This window comes from Chlorocebus sabaeus, chromosome 5 (assembly GCF_047675955.1).
Source record: "Chlorocebus sabaeus isolate Y175 chromosome 5, mChlSab1.0.hap1, whole genome shotgun sequence".
Classification (NCBI taxonomy): domain Eukaryota; kingdom Metazoa; phylum Chordata; class Mammalia; order Primates; family Cercopithecidae; genus Chlorocebus; species Chlorocebus sabaeus.
In genome coordinates this window covers 74,585,256-74,606,122 of record NC_132908.1, presented here as the reverse complement: position 1 = coordinate 74,606,122, position 20,867 = coordinate 74,585,256, and the positions used below count along the sequence as shown (strand labels likewise).

The window sequence follows — 20,867 nt, the reverse complement described above, 5'->3', positions numbered from 1 at the left end:
ACATGTCTCTGTTGAATATGTGCTACTTTTCTTATCAGGAAAAAATAACAATTGAAAAAAGTTCCGGCCAGGTGTGGTGCCTAACACCTGTAATCCCAGTGCTTTAGGAGGCTGAGGCAGGACAATTGCTTGAGGCCAGGAATTCGGGACCAGTTTGGCAACATAGCAAGAGCCTGTCTCAGAAACTATACATTTAAAAATTACACGGGCATGATGGTGAGTGCCTGTAATCTCAGCTACTCAGGAGGCTGAGGTGGTAACATCACTTGAGCCTAGGAGTTTGAGGCTGCAGTGAGCTATGACTGCATCACTGTACTCTAGCATGAACGACAGAGTGAGACACACACACTCTCAAAACAAACAAAAAAAGTTCTACGATCTGTAATTGGCCATTCCAAGTGAGTCAGTGGTCTCACTAAGCACTGACACCACAAGCCATGTTTTTTGTGCTCTTCTATGTGCTAGAACAGTTCTTGGCTTTGTTCAAACTATAAAACCAGATGATACAGCATCGTTACCCCCCCAGATTTGACAGACTAGGTCTGATAGCTTCTGGATGGTTCTGAAATCGAACACTCTGAATGGCCTGTGACTCAAGCTGGATAATCTATATGAACATACAACCAACAGGCATTTGTACCATGGTGAGTCTATAATTAGCCTCATCATTCTTCATTACCTGGGATTCCACGAAGGCTTTAAAGAAATTATCTCATGGATGAAGACAGCTTGGAAAAGTGTTTAGTTTCTGTGTGTGTGTGGTGGGGGGCGGACTAGGAGAAACCTGCCCCGTGAAGGTTCCACCTGTTTTGACTCTTTTCCTTTCTTGCTGTTCACCGCTCTGCAGAGTCTTGGCACAGAGAAGAGATAGGTACATGTGCCTCTCAGCCACCCACAACTGTTTAAGGAACTAAAATAGACCTAAAATAATAATAATGATGAAAATAGCTATTTGAGCTCTGACTACTGTAGGCAGTATAATAGCAAGAGTAATGATGATAATGATTATGTTTGTTGAGAACATAACAGTATACCAGCAGTAACTGGCTAACTGGCTTACAGGCACTATCTCCTTTAATCTTCACAACAATTTTACACAAGACAGGTGCATTCTTTCTGTTTTTACAGTTGAAGACATTGAGGATCCTAGTATTTCCTATGCTCAGTCACAGAGCTAAAAAAGTAGAGGAGCTAGGATTTAAAGATGGGAATCAGACTGTCAAAAATCTATTCTGTCATGCCCATTACCCTTCAGTCATGTATTGCTTTAAAAAATTGGAAACATCTTTGTACCTCTGCCTGGGGAGTGTAAAATTTGGTTACAATCTTTAGGGGCTATGCTACTCCACCTTAGGATGGTACCCTGAGGAATTTCTCTAGTATTCCAGTAACGTAAACACATCTTTTAGAGGGACCAAGCTCACTTAATCCTTAGAGCAGGGTTTTTTATTCTTGGCATGGTGACATTTGGGGATGGATAATTCTTTGTTGCAGGGGGCTATCCTGTGTATCATGAGATGTTTAGCACCATCCCTGGCCTCCATTCGCTAGATGCCAGTCACACTTTTCCAGTTGTGAGAATCAAAAATGTCTCCAGACATTGCCAACTGGCCCCCAAATGACAAATCTGCTCCCAGCTGAGAAGCACAGCCTTTGATGTAGCATTAGAAATGGGAGGTTGGAGGGGAGCCAGGTCTGTGGCCAAGCACCAGGTAGGCAAAAGCAGGTGGCATCAAGCTCTGAAGATACATCATCTTTGAAGCTTTGCTTTAAACAATGCTCATGTGCCCTGGTTCTGCAGCTGTGGGTGTGGAGGAAAGCAACGGTGATGCTAATTGCATCCTAATAACTTCCATATGTTATGTGAGAGCCCTATGCTCTTGTGCTCCTAGAAATGTCATCGGTTGGAGGGTAAGTGACTTGCCTGAGACCACACAGCTAGTGAATGCTTGGGCTAGTTTAAGAATACAGGGTGCTCTCGGCCTTAGCGCCATTTTTCTGGAAACCTCTGCGCCATGAGAGCCAAGTGGAGGAAGAAGCGAATGCGCAGGCTGAAGCGTAAAAGAAGAAAGATGAGGCAGAGGTCCAAGTAAACCGCTAGCTTGTTGCATCGTGGAGGCCACAGGAGCAGAAACATGGAATGCCAGGCGCTGGGGATGCTGGTACAAGTTGTGGGACTGCATGCTACTGTCTAGAGCTTGTCTCAATGGATCTAGAACTTCATCGCCCTCTGATCGCCGATCACCTCTGAGACCCACCTTGCTCATAAACAAAACTGCCCATGTTGGTCCTCTGCCCTGGACTTGTGACATTCTGGACTATTTCTGTGTTTATCTGTGGCCGAGTGTAACAACCCTAAAATAAATCACCTCTTCCGCTCTTTTAGCTGAAGAATTAAAAAAAAAAAAAAAAAAAAAAAAAAAAAAGAATACAGGGTGGGCCAGGCGCAGTGGCTCACGCCTGTAATCCCAGCACTTTGGGAGGCTGAGTATGGGCGGATCACGAGGTCAGGAGATCGAGACTATCCTGGCCAACACGGTGAAACCCCCATCTCTACTAAAAATACAAAAGGAAATTAGCTGGGCGTGATGGTGGGCACCTGTAGTCCCAGCTACTTGTGAGGCTGAGGCAGGAGAATGGCGTGAACCTGGGAGGCGGAGGTTGCAATGAGCCGAGATCGCGCTAGTGCACTCAAGCCTGGGAGACTGCAGTCTAGCCTGGGCGATAGAGCAAGCAAGACTCCATCTAAAAATAAAAATAATTTAAAAAAAAAAAAAAAAAACAGGCTGAGTGCGCTGATTCACACCTGTAATTCCAGCACTTTGGGAGGCTGAGGTGGATGGATCACCTGAAGTCAGGAGCTTGAGATCAGCCTGGCCAATATGGTGAAACCCTGTCTCTACTAAAAATACAAAAATTAGCTGGGCTTGATGGTGCATGCCTGTAATCCCAGCTACTCAGGAGGCTGAGGCATGAGGATCACTTGAACCCTGGAGGCAGAGGTTACAGTGAACAGAGATTGAGCCACTGCACTCCAGCTTGGGCAACAGAGGCAGAATTCATCTCAAAAAAAAAAAAAAAAAAAAAAAGAATAGAGGGTGGGCTGGGCACAGTGGCTCACATCTATAATCCCAGCACTTTGGGAGGCCGAGGTGAGCGGATCACTTGAGGTCAGGAGTTTGAGACCAGCCCAACCAACATGATGAAACCCTGTCTCTACTAAAAATACAAAAATTAGCTAGATGTAGTGGTGGGCGCCTGTAATCGCAGCTACTTGGGAGGCTGAGGTGAGATAATTGCTTGAACCCAGGAGGTAGAGCTTGCGGTGAGCTGTCACTGCACTCCAGCCTCAGTGACAGAGTGAGTCTCTGTCTCAAAAAAAAAAAAAAAAAAAAAACCAGGGTGAATTCAAACCACTGCACATGTAAGTGACCCTGTGGCCTCCCTCCACTTGATCCTTCTACATTGGGAGAGTCAATAACTGAAAAAGAGGAATGAGGCAAGTATGGATGCAAGATTTCTGTTTCTCCAAAGAATTCTCCTCTCTTCAAAGCTGTATGAGCATATGAAAAAAAAGGTTCAACATCACTGATTGGTATGGTTTGGCTGTGTCCCCACCCAAATCTCATCTTGAACTGTAGTTCCCACAATGTCATGGGAGGGAACCGGGGAGAGGTAACTGAATCATGGGGGAGGGTCTTTCCTGTGCTGTTCGTGTGATAGTGAATAAGTCTCATGACATCTGATGGTTTTATAAAGGGGAGTTTCCCTGCACAAATTATCTCTTGCCTGCCACCATGTAAGACACGCCTTTCATCTTCCACCATGATTATGAGGCCTCCCCAGCCACGTGGAAGTGTGAGTCCATTAAACTTTTTTTTTTTTTAAATAAATTACCCAGTCTCACATATGTCTTTATCAGTAGCGTGAAAATGGATTAATGCACTGATCATTAGAGAAACGCAAATCAAAACCACAATGAGATATCATCTCAAACCAGTCAGAACGTCTATTATTAAAAAGTAAAACAATAACATGCTGGCAAGGTTGTAGAGAAACCTTTGCAGAGGTTTGCAGAGAATAAAGGAACACTTATACACTGTTGGGGGGAGTGTAAATTAGTTCAACCATTGTGCAAAGCAGTGTGACAGACTGGGCGCGGTGGCTTATGCCTGTAATCCAGGCACTCTGAGAGGCTGAGGCAGGTGGATCACCTGAGGTCATGAGTTCGAGACCAGCCTGGCCAACATGGTGAAACCCCGTCTCTACCAAAAATAGAAAAAAATTAGCCAGGCGTGGTGGCATGGTGCCTGTAATCCCAACTGCTCCTGAGGCTGAGGCAGGAGAATAGCTTGAACCTGGGAGCTGGAGGTTGCAGTGAGCAGAGATCGCGCCATTGCACTCCAGCCTGGGCGACAAGAGCAAGACTCAAAAAAGAAAAACAAAACAGTGTGGCAATTTCTCAAAGAGCTAAAAACAGAACTACCATTTTACCCAGCAGTCCCATTACTGTGTATATATCCAAATGAATATAAATCATTCTGTCATAAAGACACATGAATGCCTATGTTCATTGTCTGGTTGATAGCTTGAAATCAGCCATGGTGGAAAGATTTACACTATGGAAATTGGCAATGGATACAAGTGAGCAACTGCTGATACAAATCAGCATATGACAGCACATCGTAACTTGAATCTAAATCTGTTTGGGTGAGTAGGATGAATGGCAGCAGGAGATTCTAAAGGTAGAGAGTTACTGCTAATGCAACAAGCTGCCACTGGGTATTTCTGCCTCCAAAAAGCCCACTAGCACACCCCACAAGAAGCTGGGCCTCATCTTCTGAGAAGCAAGTGACTTTTGCTTATTCCAGGTACCACCTTAGTACAGGAAACATATTAACTGACATACTAATAACATATTTAAAGGAAAACCCCACTCTGCATCCATAAATGGAAAAAAAAAATCAGTATTATTTGCTATAGATGGCTGAACATAATAAGCAAAATGAAAAGAAGCAAGTCTAATACATTCTAGCTTGATTCTGTTGCCTGCCTGAAGACTCTGAACTTGAAGCCTGCTCCCTCTTTGTTGAAAAGGGAGAGGGATAAGTGTTCAAGAGGTGTTAAAGCAAATTAGTACCCCACTGAGACTTTAATCTTAATATAATTGGAAAGATGGAGAAGGAGAAATGCAAAGGAAGCAATGTAAGGCTATTCCATGTCCCAGTCCCCCACCAAGTCACCTCACATAAGAGTAGAGCTGTCTTTGGAAAATATACATTAGGTGATGCTGGGAAATTTGAAGACAGACAGAAAACCACTATTACTTTTAAATTAAGTATGGATGTATCATTGAGCTGGGTGCAAAATTCATATTAACTTTTGAGCTAAAGACAGTGGTATGGAGCCGGGTGCAGTGGCTCACACCTGTAATCCCAGCATTTTGGGTGGCTGAGGCGGGTGGATCACGAGGTCAAGAGTTCAAGATCATCATGACCAACATCCCATCTCTACTAAAAAATACAAAAATTACCCAGGCATGGTAGCACGTGCCTTTAATCCCAGCTACTCATGAGGCTTAGGAAGGAGAATCGCTTGGACCCAGGAGGCAGAGGTTGCAGTGAGCCAAGACTGTGCCATTGCACTTCAGCCTGGATGACAGAGTGAGACTGTCTCAAAAAAAAAAAAAGACCAAGTGGTGTCAGTAGACCTGGCTTGTACTAGCTCATAAGAATCAATAGCTAAATTTTCAGGAATACAGTAAGTCAGTTGACAGCACATTTGTAGCTTGAAATTGGCCATGGTGGGAATCTTGATGCTATGGAAGTTGGCAAATGCTGTAAATCAGAGTTCCCCCACCCCTAAGATTTTATTGCTAAAACATTCACTAGCTTATCACTGGCCAAAGCTTTCATGATATTTTGAGCTTGTTTAGACTCTGTAAACCACAGTCTAAAACATCTGGAATGTCCCTTCTCTTTCTTCTGCCTTGGAAAATTTCTGTGGAAAACCTTGATGCACTGAACAGCTTCCTTAGGTCTGATGATCTCATTTCTATTACTGTATCTTAAAGAAGAGTGATAGAAACTATTGCTGAGAAATTTGCTGTAATTGATCATCGTATATAAAGTAGACTAACAGGCCTTCTTTCCAACCCACACTCTTTAATGAGCTGTTTTAGTGCTAGCCCTGCTAAATGTTCGAAATTTATAATGCCCTGGAAACTCATCAGTTTCTGAGGGTATAATGATTATTAGGAAAAATAAACCTCAAGATATAAGACAATAAATTGAGTGCAGGAATTTTTCATCCTTTGTATTCCTTCAAGTCACTACTGTCTATTTTATTCCAAGCCTCTCTGTGTATCTTTTTGGTCTAGAATCTCAAACCCTTCGGTAGCAAGAGGGTTTGAGATTTTCGTGTACCCAGGAAGCGAGAGAAGAACCAAACCCAGGTTACTGGATTTAGGGAAACAGCTTTGGAGTTATGTTCCTCTGGGGCTGTTTCTAGCACGTAACTGTTATCACTGATGTGATGGTCAATATGTAACAACAGATCTCTAGAGGGAGCCCTGATTTGTACCACTTGCTGAGTTATCAACAGTCCTCAGTGTAACTACTTCCCCTACCCCCCTCTGCTGATTTGAGCTATAACACCACTGATGCCTCGCTTTAAAAAACATGCACACAATTGGCTCTCAGGAGCTCATGCATACTGGCTCCAGCACACACCACAAAGTGTTGCTCAAATATATCTCCAGCCTTTCCAGTGTTTCAGAGAATTGGTAAGCGTTCAGTCCTACAGGGAGGTATAAACATGCATTTTCCCAGAGTTAGCCAGGAGAGGTGGTCATGAATCCTATCTAGCTAGTAGAGGAAGGGTTACTCCCGTGCCCTGTGGGTGGAGCACCTAGGAAGTGGGAGGGCAACAGAGCACTCAGAGCAGGATGCAGCTAGAAGTGGGAAGCCTAGATCTGAGCAGCCCAGTTTGGTGCAGGCAGGAAAGCTTTAAAGCCTCATTCCTGGGTTACACAGAAGATCCAGGGTCACACCAGGCAACCCACTCCTCTCTGCCATCCCCACACTCCTATTTCCCCTTTTGTCTGCCTCCTCTTTAAAAAAAGATGATCTTTTAATTACAAAGTAAAAAATGATTTACTTGTTATATTTATTGCTTATTATTTTCCCTCCCTACTCACCTATTTTTACCATATTAATCTGTTCTCACACTGCTATAAAGAAATACCTGAGACTGGGTAATTTATAAAGAAAAGAGGTTTAGTTGGCTCTTGGTTCCACAGCCTGTACAGGAAGCATGATGCTGGCATCTGCTTAGCTTCTGGGGAAGCCTCAGGAAACTTACCGTCATGGCAGAAGGTGAAGGGGAAGCAGGCACGTCTTACATGGCCAGAGCAGAAGCAAGAGAGAGAATAAGGGGGGAGGTGCCACACACTTTTAAACAACCAGATCTCATGAGAACTTGCTATACAGTATCAAGGGGGTACAGTGCTAAACCATTCATGAAAACTTCATCCCCATGATCTGGTCACCTCCCATCCGGTCCCTCCTCCAACACTGAGGATTACAATTCAACATGAGATTCGATAAGGACACACATTTAAACAATGTTACCCAGACAGTAAAACATAAGCTCTAGAAAACAGAATTTTTTGACAGGGGGTTCAGTTTTGTTTATAGGTATATCTCAAGTGCACAAAACACAGCCAGCTAAATAGTTGGAATTCAATAAGTATCTGTTGAATTAGGATCCAGCAGGCAAGGGAGACATAAGACAGATTTAGAAGAGTGGTTTCCAATTCATCTGTGCATTAGGACCACTACGGTAGCATATTAAAACAGAAAACTCTGGGGCCCATCTCCAATAACTTTTGATTCATTAGGTCCAAAGTGGAGCTCAGGAACTGGTCCCAAGTGGTCCAGACTTAGACGCAGTCTCTGCAGTCAGGTATTAGCAACAGTAACCAGTGCTCATAAAAAGAAGGGTTTTGCCCTTTACGTTTTTAGAGTCATTCTTTCCAAATAGTAGCAGGAAACACATTTTCCCAATTCTTAAAAATTCAGTGACTTAGCATATTCTTACAGAGCGCTGTGATTCTATCTTAAGTATTTGGGCAAGTCTCCTTCGGTAATTTTCAACTCTTTAAGTCTCTTCTGAATTCCCAACTAGTGGGCTTCACTGTGAGTCTGAGGCTCAGATTGTCTCCTCCCCTTATGTAATTCTAGGGATCCAACTCGTCTTTTCAAGGAAGGCCTCCTGGTCCGAGAATTTGTGAGACAGCCAGGTGGGAAGGGCTCCCTGGCAAAACTCCAACTGGCCTATTCACTGGGAGGAGTGCACACTGGGATGTGACAGAGCAGAAGCACCGTCATCTCGGACAAACACCACCACTTCAAGTTCCAGCTCCCTTTCTGGCCTCAAGCATTACAAGGAAATAACTTCTCTTCTAACTATAAGCAGCCAGAAAGAGCCGACAGTAAAACACAAATAAAACGGCTTGGCCACAAAGGGAGGTCGAGGGAAAGTCTCTTGGGTAACTGTCAAGCCACCCTTCGTGTTTCTCTCCTCTTTCTTTAATTCTTGCATTTGGTGCCAAAACCTGAAACGGGTGTCGGGGGGCACAGGCTCTTGCAACTCAGGAAGCAGTGGGCAACGGCGGCTCACCCTGAGTTAACTCCTGCATCCTGAGGGTCTCTGGCCACCCGACCCGTCTTTTCTCTCCCTTCACTTTTGAAGCGATTTGCGTGAGGAGGACAATGAACCTGAAGGGAACTGTGAGGCTCAGGCTGGGGCTACTCCCAGGTGGGCTCTCAAAACCTTCAGGTTGGGCTGGGCCTGGTGTCTTACGCCTGTAATCCCAGCACTTTGGGAGGCCAAGGTGGGCAGATCACGAGGTCAAGAGATCGAGACCATCCTGACCAACACGGTGAAACCCCATCTCTACTAAAATACAAAAAATTGGCCGGATGTGGTGGCGGGTGCCTGTAGTCCCAGCTACTGGGGAGGCTGAGGCAGGAGAATGGCATGAACCCAGGAGGTGGAGCTTGCAGTGAGCTGAGATCCTGCTGCTGCACTCCAGCCTGGGTGACAGAGTGAGACTCCGTCTCAAAAACAAACAAACAAACAAGCAAAGCAAATAAACTCTCAGGTCTTAGGAATCCACCCCTGACCACTGGCAAGGGGTATTTCGCTCCCTAACCCTTGCTGCCTCTTCCTCCCTTTCCCACATTTTCCCCTTTTCTCTCTCTCCCTCTCTTTCCCCGACTCGTCCGTCTCCCTCTCTGTCCCCCTCACTCCTTTCCTCTCCTTTTCTCCCTTCCCCGCCACCGCCCCTATCTCTCTCTGTCTCTTACATTTGGAATAAGGGTAGTTTTTGTTTTTTTAAAACATCATTGAATGGGGAGTGCAGGAACTACTGAGCGCAAGGCTTGTGCTGATTGGAAGGTATTTGAAAAAAAATTCTGGTGCCCAAAGAAGCTGCTCACCTCGTATTTCCCAAAGAGTTGTAATTCTATAGAATATGAGTTCTACCCACACTACCAATTTATTTCATTATCTGTAATAAGCAGAAATGACATTTCTTAATTGCACTCCATAAAAAATCTCAATTATCACTTTAAAATTGTATCATATTAGATGAGTGAAGAGACATCTCCTACAACCTAAAAGAGATTTCACTCTTCCGATGAATCTTTTACTGTCTTTTTCAGAGATGGCATACATTGTGTAAATCATTTTGCTGGTTTCAGTAGAAAGTCCAGACCAAATGGAATAAACTGCATTTTGTGGGGCAGATGTAAAAGACAGAAGAGACCTGCCCAAAGAAACATTCCGTGGTAGCAGAGGAAATCGAGCACCAAGAGGCCTTTTTTTCCCCCCTACTCAAAGATGAAAACTAGACCAGTGTCCTTTTTTGAGGTAAAATGACAGGCAGGTCCGTTAAACTGCTGTGAAATTGTTCCCCATCCTGCAAATTCACCCACCAGACCGGTCCCTGCATCTTACTCATCCTCACGTCTCCATTGTCTGATATAAGCCCTGGCACAAATTGGTACTTCCTGCTTGTTAGTAAAACTCAATATATCACACAATTAAGTACTTTTCCATTTTAAGGTTGAACAATAAACCTACCCTGTCTTCTTCTGTTCTCTGCTCTAATTCCTAGTTTCCTGTGGTGATCACCCTTTAGTGTCTTAACAGCATTCAAAGCACTGTTCACATCCCAGTAAATTAGTTCCCTATGGTTGCTATAACAAATTACTGCAGACTTAGTGGCTTAAACCAACAGGGGTTTATTATCTTACAGTTCTAGAGGTCAGAAATCCAAAGTGGCTTTCACTGGTTTAAAATCAAGGTGTCAGCTGGGCTGTGTTCCTTCTGGAGACTCTAGAGAAGAATCCTTTTTTTAAAAAAATTCTGCCTGCATTCCTTGACTCAAGGCCCCTTCCTTCCATCTTCAAAGCCAGCAGCATCACTCAATCTCTTTCCAACCCCGGCCTCATGCCTCCCTCTTTCCATGACCCTTGAAATTACATTGGACCTACCCAGATAATCCGGTATAACCTCCCTAGCTCAAGGCTCCTTAACTTAATCACACCTGTAAAATCCTTTTGGTCATGTAAAGTAATATATTGACAGGTCCAAGGGATTAGAACAGGGTCATCTTGGGGGCGTGGGGGGCATTATTCTGTCTACCACAACCACAAAACCACAGTTCTTCAGGCCAAAAACCTAGGGGATTTTCCCTGATTCTCTTCTTCCCCTCAATCTTTACATCCGATCTGCTAATAAATCTGGTTGGCTCAACATCCAGAATATATCCTGAATCTAATGACTTTTCACCTCTTCTTTTGACCAGTCTTATCCAGGCGACCATTAATTTTTGCTTGAATGAGTTCAGTAGCTCCCTAAATTATTCTTCTTACTTCTATTCTTACTCTTCCCTCTCCCAGAACAGTCTATACCACAGAAATAATCATAGAAAAGGAACCTTAAGAAAAATAACACAGGCCACGTCATGCCATCACCCAAAGCACTCCAATGGGTTTCTTCCCATCATGGCTAGAAAATTTCCAGATTTCTGATTGTGCCTCCCTCTCCCAGATTATGCACCATCTGTTTATTTCTCTGACCTAGGCTATGTGCCATCTGCCTACTTCTCTGACCTCATTTACTATTGCCTCCTTCACTTCCTTGCTCTAGTCGTACTTGCCTTATTGTTGCTTTTTAAATGTACCCAGCCCACTGTCACCTCAGGGCCTTTGCACTTGGTAGTCCCCCTCCCTCCAGCCCTGCTTAAGACCTCTTCTCCTTTGCTTCAGCCTCCTCTCCTCAAATCACCTCTTCAGGCTTTCCCTGACTCCTCTATCCAAAATACCTGCCTTCCCCATCCCTTTTACTCCATTCCTTTAGCTTATTTTTCTTCCCGGAATTTTTCCATTGTTGAAATTATTTGGCCATTTTTCTTGTTTGTTATTTTATCCTCGTACAGTTTTAAATTCTAGGAGAGCCGTGTCTGCCAAATTCTCTGCATACTGACTAGTAAATGGTTCATATAGGTGTTTAATGAATATTCAAATGAATGAATGCATTTTTGATTTAATCAATCCTCACAACAGCTGTGTAAGGTAAATAGAGTTTCTGGAGTCAGGAAGATACGGGTTTGAGTCTGACTTTGTCACTTAGTAGCTAAAGGAACCTTGGACAAATTACTTTACCGTGCTGAACTATTGTTTTCTTAGGCAACAATGGGAACTAAAAGCGGGGTTTACTATAAGTCTAAATGCGAGAGAGTGATGAAACTTCAAGGAGTGGTAATTGTAGTATTCCATCTCATTAATTTCTTCTGACACTGCAATCACTAAGAACTTAAGGTCTTGAGGTGGAAGGATTTGTACATACCCATATGTGGTTATTCTTTTCCTAAACACTCAGGAAGACTTCACTTGCCAGCCTCCTTGGAGTCAGGTGGGGCCACGTGATCAGTGCTAGCCAATGAAATGTGTGGAGGAGAATAGTTGCCAGCCAATGAAATGTGTGGGGGATAATTGTCCCCAAGTCCTTGGAATCACACCAATGTGTCTCTGTTTCTGTAGAGTTCTAACATGCTTGAATCCTACCATTCATTTTCCTGTGAGATATCTCAGCACTCCTGGTATACAAAGACCTCCTTTGTTTTTTTCCCTTTGGATTTCTGTGAATCCATAAGGCAGGCAAGAATGCAGGTTTGTGGGCAAAACAGAGAGGAAGAGAAGTTTTGAGGTACTGTGGCCAGCACAAATGAGTAGATCTCAGGGATTGCTGAATTGGTAGGAGGTGGCATTCCTTTCAGCAGACACTCTGTTTCTACTTCAGGTACCAAATCATAAAGGACTGTCCTGCTTTTCTCTCAAGTGTAAGATACTGCATTGCTACGATTTGATAATTTGATGGCAGGGATATAGCATGGGACGCTAAAACCTTATGAAATTATATTAAGTGAGATACAAAGAAAAGAGTTGCCATAGTCAAATAAGTAGGAAAATGCTGTATACTCTGTCAACAAGAAGTCCTGCAGGAAAGAAACCTGTCTCACTAAGTTTAATCTGGCATTTAAAAAATTTACTGTATTTCAGCCGGGCACAGTGGCTCACGCCTGTAATCCCAGCACTTTGGGAGGCTGAGGCGGGTGGATCACAAGGTCAGGAGATCGAGACCATCCTGGCTAACATGGTGAAAACCTGTCTCTACTAAAAAATACAAAAAAAATTAGCCAGGTGTGGTGACAGGCACTTGTAGTCCCAGCTACTCGGGAGGCTGAGGCAGGAGAATGGCCTGAACCCAGGAGGTGGAGCTTGCAATGAGCCAAGATCGTGCCACTGCACTCCAGCCTGGGCGACAGAGGGAGACTCCATCTCAAAAAACAAAACAAAACAAAACAAAACTGTATTTCAAGCTTATGTAATGCATTTACTTCCTTGCAATGAAAGAATAAGAATCCAAACATTCCCATGCACTAAATGCTCAGGCGTGGATGGATGAATGAAAACCCAAGGCAAAATAATACCTGTGTATTCCCTTAGTGGTAAAACAGGCAATCCCAAAACATAGCAGTAAAGATACAATGTTTTCACATTACATGAAAGTTTTCCTATAAAAAATAGCAAGTCACAGTTTACATAGCTGGTTAGGTGATTTTCCCCTGACACTTCGAACTTAAATATAATTACTACTAACCCTACTAACTCTAGCATGTGCTAGCATTTAGTAAGGTCAATATATTTTTTCCAGCTGTGTGATTTTCATATTGCCCCCTGCTTAGGGGCTTGTAATATCACTACATATGCAGACTTAATTATTTCCTACTAGGATTCTACTGTACAACAATCCACATTTACATAATTTTACACTATAAAATCACTTTTTAAAAAGTACGATGAAAAGTAATTCTTGCATAGAATTTCTTTATAAAATTGGGTGATGTCTCATATAACCGGTGAGTTTTACATATCAGGAAATAGTATTTCACCCTAGAACCCTTTCTTCCCCCTTCCCTGGGCTATTTTTAACACCTTGCAGGCCTTACTCCTCCATGAAACACATTTTGGAATATATGACGTAAAAGTTATTTCTATGTAGGCTGCTTTTGTTTCCCAGAGGTAAAATTTGTGATCTTGGCTGAGTTACTTCTTCATAGGTCTCAGTTTCCTTATTTAAAAGGAGCTACTAAGACAGTTGAAGCCTAGAACCTTTCATTCCCAACATTCTATCATTTTGAGGGTGCTGATGTCATTTTATATAAAGCTAGGCTGCCTAATGCCCACCCACCTCGTTCAATGAAAGTTTATTAAAACTTCTGAGAGTCATAATTCTGATCCAGGAGGCAATCTAATAAGAGCATTAAGACATTGGCTCTGGAGTAGAATAACCTGGGTGTGAATTGCAGGTCCACCACTGACTGACTGGATGTGTACTCTTGAACAAATGATTACTTTTAGCTTTTCTATAAAATGAGGAGAGTACCATTATCCACCTCTAGAGGTTTGAAGTTTAAATGAGATTGAATTTAAGATTCTTAGTACAGTGCCTGGAACATCCTAGCTACTCAATGAATTATGTTGAATGTTGTGTCTTAGGTTGAATTAGTGTAAAGCCAGAAAGAATGCAGTGTCAAGAGAACAGCTGCTTTTCTCCACCTGCTCTTTCCAGAATGACAAACACACTGGGTGGGAGAGAGAACAGCCTTCTCTGCCTGCCCCGTTGAACAACTCTGCATATTTGGAGCAGGCCAAGAGGAGATGTCCATCTCCTGGGAACAAGACTGAAGGTTTTCTTAATAGTGGGGGCTTTCAACACCCTGAGATTAGATTTATCCAAGCACCAAATGATGACCCGTGCCTTGCAGAGAGGGCTTTATTTAGTGCTACAGAACTTAACTTGAGATCTAAGTGAGGCAAGGGCCCTGGAACCTGTCAAGAACGTTGGGTCAAGATTGAGAGTCTCTTCGAGTTTGATTCAGTGAGGGGTTATCTACATGACACCTCCTTCCGAACCAGTCTCACCTGTCACTGCAGGGAGCCATTGAAAGGACAGGGCCAGACTAAACTCCTGTGGGCCCTCCTCCCCGAGGTGAGAGATAGGATCAATGGATGGGGTAGGTGGAATTGGCCATTGTTGGGAAACAGCTGAGCCATGTCCTCCAAAGAACACCAGTAGTGATAACCATGGGAGATACCTAGTGGCTTTCACTGAGGCCATGCATGACCAGGAAAGACAGACAGTACAGGCTGGGGGTGGAATTCAGTGCTTCATCTCAAGAACAATAAGGAATATATGTTGGAGTGTGGGTGCTGGTGGTTCATTCCAACAAAGACGTGGAATATGGGCTGGAAAGAGGGGTGTGGGTGGTCATTATCAAGAAGGATAAGAAGTTTGGGCTGGAAGGTAGGTCTTTCTAAAAGGGATAAGGAGTATGGGCTATGGGTATTGGTTGGAGGTTCATTTGGAAATAAGATGTCTTTTCTGGAAAGGCATGTAGGAAGAAAAATATATCATGTTGAATAGGACAGTGGCTTGGAGAACTCTGTGTTGCCCAAGCTAGTCTCAATGTCCTGCACTCAAGTGATCCTCCTGCTGAGGCCTCCCAAAGTGCTGGGATTATACACCCAGCCAGAGGGCAGTTTTCGAGTTACTGTGGTAACTTCAAACACCAGTTCTTCCACTTATTATCTGGGTCTCCTCAGACAGTTTGCTTAATCTGTAAATGTTTCATTGAATTTAAAATGGGGATAATTCCAACACCTACCTGATGTCACCTTGTGAGTACTGAAGCATGTAGTGAGGGGGAGAGTGGCCTTTGTTTCTTGCTCTGAGGGCTCTCTATCTCACCAAAGCATTCCCATCTGACTGCCTATCTGTCACCCTCTCCATCCTGAAAATGTTAGTGTATTGAGATATGTTGACTATTTGGAAAAATGGGGCTCTTTACTTCCGCTTGAAATTACGTTTATATTTTAAATGTTCTCTGGAATATATCCATGATTTGCTGGAGCTGAGAATTGCTACTAAGGCTTATTTATGACGTATTAAACACTGAAGGAAATTCAGCTTGTCTTGAAACTCCTTAGGGCCTAATACAAATACACGTACTTAAAAACACATGCACAGAGAGCTCATATAACTCCTCTTTCTACCAGGGTTGAGGACATGTTGCCAATCTTTCTCTCACTAATGATCCCTGCCTGGAAGAGAGTATCCCATTGTTCAGGCAGCACTAAGTCTAGAGACTCATTACTGAAGGAGAGGGGAAATTTCTGTAGACAAAGAATGATGTCACATTCCATCAATCTAGAGAATGCAGAGCTCAAATAGAGAGCATTCAAAGTATATCAGTATCATGCAGCATAAAAGTAACAGAGCGGCCGGGCGCGGTGGCTCATGCCTGTAATCCCAGCATTTTGGGAGGCCAAGGGGGTGGATCACAAGGTCAAGAGATCAAGACCATCCTGGCCAACATGGTGAAACCCTGTCTCTAATAAAAATACAAAAATTAACTGGGCGTGGTGGTGGTGCGCACCTGTAGTCCCAGCTGCTTGGGAGCCTGAGGCAGGATCGCTTGAACTCAGAAGGCGGAGGTTGCAGTGAGCTGAGATTGCACCAGTACACTCTAGCCTGGTGACAGAGTGAGACTCTGTCTCAAAAACAAATAAAAACAGAGCATACTGGCACTGTGGCCTAGAAGACTTCAACACTCGTTAAAAAAAAAATTTACTTTCCTGACACCCCCATCAATTTTTAAGACATTTTGTGTAACTGTTTTTATTACTGATTTTGGTGAGTAATATGAAACACATCATTTAGGAGGGGCTTGCTTTCAAATCTTATTTCCTTGATTATAGAAATTTCTTTAAATATCACTGTGGTCAGGGGAGGGGTGCAAATGCCTTATTTAAGAGGAAATGTTGGATGTCACATCACATCCAAGATACAGGTTTCTGAGATGACAGTTATGGAACATTCAGCTATGACTTGTCTCTCTCATGATAGTGTTATGAAAAATCTCAATACTTGATCTTTTAAAAGATGGGTGACCACCTCCCTCCATCCCTAAATTGTCCCCCAACCATGATGGAATAATCATGAGAGATAATAGCAGTCACAATAGCAGGATTAGCAAACAGCGAATGAGTTTTTACAAGTGTGCTAAGCGATTATGTAATTTTTCTCATTTAGCGTTCTCCACACACACATTTGCTAGAGGGAAGCCTAGTGACCAGAGAAATGTCGGCTTCCCTGGGACTTCTCAGGTCACAAATGAACCAGAGCCAGGTCTTGCTATCCTCACAGCTTTACAAAAGGAGGCCAGCACTGGGGTCTTTGATTGAACTAAACAATATTAAAATGAGTTTGTCAATAAGGCCTGCTGTGAAAATGGTCCACTTGAGCCTAGTAGACACTGAAGATACTGCATTGTTTTATTATTCTGATATTGTACGGAAGAAGCATCCCATCCTAATGGGAAGGATTGAATTAGAGGTCAAATGACTTTTGATTTCCATGAAGACAGTCAGAACTGTAGATCAGGGATACTAGTGATAAGAATTTTCAAAGGAAATTGAAAAGTTTATTTATTTATTTATATCTTTTTATTTTGAGACGGAGTCTCTGTTGCCCAGGCTGGAGTACGGTGGCACGCTCTTGGTTCACTGCAACCTCTGCTTCCCCGGTTCAGGCGATTCTCCTGCTTCAGACCCCCAAGTAGCTGGGACTACAGGCGTGTGCCACCATGCCCGGCTAATTTTTCAGTAGAGATGGGGTTTCATCCATCTCTACTGAAGAGATGGGTGAGGCCAGGATGGTCTCGAACTCCTGACCTCGTGATCTGCCCACCTCAGCCTCCCAAAGTGCTGGGATTACAGGCATAAGCTACTATGCCCGGCCAAGTTTTTCCTTTTTTTTTGAAGTGCAAATCAGGATAGGCGGCCTGATGTAAATGAGTGGAGTTACCTAGGGTGGTCATAGGATGACTGCAAAAGCTCGTGGCTAAAGAGCGCAGATTCTGGAGACGGATTGATTGGTTTTGATCCTGTTTGTACTTCTTACTAGTTGTGTGACCTTCATCAAGGTATTTAACCTTGCTGAGCCTCAGTTTCTTCATCTGTAAAGTAGGGTCAATAGTAGTACTCACTGTATGCCAAGCCCTCCTAACCGTGTTGATGTGTACTAATTCCTCAGGAAAGAGCTAATGACCATTATGTTGTCTTATATATTCCTAACCAGAGAGGTAGCATATGTAAATGTGTAATGGTCTTTGACAACCTGGAGGAAGTGATTGGTTGATGTCTAACTTCAGGGGTAGCCATGATAGTGTCCCAAGAAGCCAGAGTCTCTTTCTACGTCACATCTAGGAGGGAGGGTGTCCCCACCAAGGGAGACTGCAAGCAGAATGGGACATGTCTGTGTCTCAGGGGTGGAAACAAAGGCTCAGCCAGAGTTCTAGAGGGGGCAGTGATATGCTCAGAAGAATAATTAACGCGTCATGGAGGTTGGTGAGGACTGTGAAGTCAACCTTAGTTTTTATCCTGAAATACTTGCTAGGAAACGTGGCCACACTTCCATATCCTTAATCAACCACCATATCCTTTAGCTCTTACCCCTACTTCTATTTTTTTTTTTTTTTTTTTTTTTTTTTTTGAGATGAAGTCTTGCTCTGTCACCCAGGCTGGAGTGTGTGGTACAGTTTTGGCTCATTGCAACCTCTGCCTCCCGGGTTTAAGCAATTCTCCTGTCTCAGCCTCTTGAGTAGCTGGGATTACAGGCGCTCGCCACCATGCCCGACTTTTGTATTTTTAGTAAACATAGGGTTTCACCATGTTGGCCAGGCTGGTTTCAAACTCCTGACCTTAAGCGATCTGCTTGCCTTGGCCTCCCAAAGTGCTGGGATTACAGGTGTGCACCACTGTGCCCAGCCCAACACTTTTTTTTTTTTTGAGATAGAGTCTTGGTCTGTTGCCCAGGCTGGAGTGCAGTGGCACAATCTCGGCTCACCACAAGCTCCGCCTGCTGGGTTCATGCCATTCTCCTGCCTCAGCCTCCTGAGCAGCTGGGACTACAGGTGCCCACCACCATGCCCGGCTAATTTTTTGTATTTTTAGTAGAAATGGGGTTTCACCATGTTAGCCAGGATGGTCTCGATCTCCTGACCTCGTGATTCACCCTCCTCGGCCTCCCAAAGTGCTGGGATTACAGGTATGAGCCACAGCACCCGGCCCCGACTCTTATTTTTTAATTACAGATTATCAGCAGTAAAGGATTGAATGTATACGTGCCATTAATCACTCAAGGACTCAATAAAGCATCTAGGCAGCTTCATGGTCAAGGACTTTCAAAGCCAGAAGCAGGGGGAGGTGGGGGGGAATTAAAGGAAGATGATGCTTCTGGCTTTTTATGTTGTTTGACAGATTTCTCAAAAGGCACTGTTCTGTGACCCAGCAACAAGTCTGCAGGATCGCCATCTATTTTATTCTTTCAATTTCCTGTAGTCTCTCTAGATTTTACGTCATCTGCAGAACCAAGGAAAAGCAAAATTGATTTTAGGAAGGGAAACTGTGAAAAATAGTTCTGGGCTAGTCTCATCTCCTGCTGAGTTCATTTTATTAAATGAAGCCGTGAAAACGCTAGAACCTGGAAAGCTGAAACAATCTTTTGTTCTTGTATTGACTCTGGGCAGAGAAAAGCAATATTGATTGAAGCGCTATTGCATATCTGGACATCTTTAATCCCCTGAAACAACCCTTTCCACTATGGGGTATTATTTAGCTTGATTTTGTAAATAGTAGGCTCAAACTCAAGCAACCTGATCAAGGTCAAATAGTGACTATTTGGTAAAGCTGGGATCAAATTCACATTTGTCAGATTCAGATAACCAGAAGGGGCAGATGGTTTGGTCAATCCTGTAACCAGGGCCAGGACTAGGCAAGAGAAATACTGCGGTTGTAAAATTTAAGGAGGTCCTCACTCTCCAGGCTGCATGTGAACCTGAGAGTGAGTGCTGCCTTAAATTGTGTACACTAGGTACCTTGCTTGCCTTACCCTAGTCTGCCCTGGCAGGAACCATTGCTTGGTGGTAGGGAAGGCAAAAGCTACTAATTTTGAAGGCCACCTATGAGCTGAACATTCCATGAGGAGTTTTACGTAATGGACCACCCATCTTCTCAGAAGCCTTGTGGGCAAGCATTCTTACCTTTAATGAACACACTATTAGACAGAGATAGTTTTACGTATCTTAATTCTTACGGAAAGGGCCATGTATTTGGAAAGAAATCCTTTAGTAAAATGAAAAGGTACAGAGACTGAGCCGGCTATCTCTCTACCCAGGGCTTAGGTAATTTATTTGCTGATATTCTTAAGGGTCTTAAGAGAAAGGAAGATATTACCCTGCTAGACAGAGGGGGGAAAAAATTGAAGGTCTTTGGAGTCTGGATTGAGGGGATATGAAAATAAGGGTAAGTGGGCCAGGCATGGTGGCTCACGCCTGTAATTCCAGCACTTTGGGAGGCCAACGCAGGCGGATCACTTGCCAGGAGTTCAAGACCAGCCTGGCCAACATGGTGAAACCCCGTCTCTACTAAAAATACAAAAAATTAGGTGGGTGTGGAGGCGTGTGCATGCAATCCCAGCTAGTTGGGAGACTGAGGCAGGAGAATCGCTTGAACCTGGGAGGTGGAGGTTGCAGTGAGCTGAGATTGTGTCACTGCACTCCAGCCTGGATGACAGAGCAAGATTCTGTCTCAGGAAAAAAAAAAAAAAAAAAAAGGTAGGAAAGGAAAAAAATATAAGGGGAAGTGGGTGGAAGCTTGGAGAAGGCTGGGGGTTCGTGCATTTTGATGTGCTCATTCCTGGCTCTCATACACTAAAGCTTAAAATGCTTGATATGTGTGCCAGGGAGGGGCATCTTATGGGACCCAGTAAAGGGGCTGAGCTTGATGCTCGGTGGTCCTGGGTGAAAAGAAGACTCTGCCTGCAGTCATGAGGAAAACCTCCAGATCATAAGCCCTAGAAAATAGCAAATATTCAAGGAAAAGTTTCAGACTTTCAAAGACCACAAGATTGACTGGGGGGTGTCTGAGTCAATATAGCTTCTTCGGGAGAAAGAGGGATGCCAGCTGACATCTGTATTACGTGCAAATGGAGACAAGGAGGTTCAGAGATGTTGAATCAGTTGCTCAGTGTCTCCCAGCTGGTAAGAAACAGTGGGGATGCAACTTCTGGTGTGTCTAGTTTCAGAGCTGCATACATAGATTTCCTCATCTTTACTAGCGGAAGGGAGGGTGGGAAGGCAGACCCCAAACCATGAGGGAGAAATCCAGGCT

General features: G+C 43.7%; 2 protein-coding genes across 2 annotated transcripts in view; one reads left to right on the top strand and one right to left on the bottom strand.

Moving 5' to 3' along the window:
* VAT1L (vesicle amine transport 1 like) overlaps nt 1-20,867 on the bottom strand; it is a 185,737-nt gene that overhangs the window by 32,889 nt on the left and 131,981 nt on the right. The gene's annotated exons all lie outside the window — the stretch shown is intronic.
* LOC103233336 (uncharacterized) lies at nt 1,966-2,385 on the top strand. The gene has a single exon (XM_007994138.3). The coding sequence runs from the start codon at nt 2,016-2,018 to the stop codon at nt 2,091-2,093; it is 78 nt and encodes a 25-aa protein (XP_007992329.1). The 5' UTR covers nt 1,966-2,015; the 3' UTR covers nt 2,094-2,385.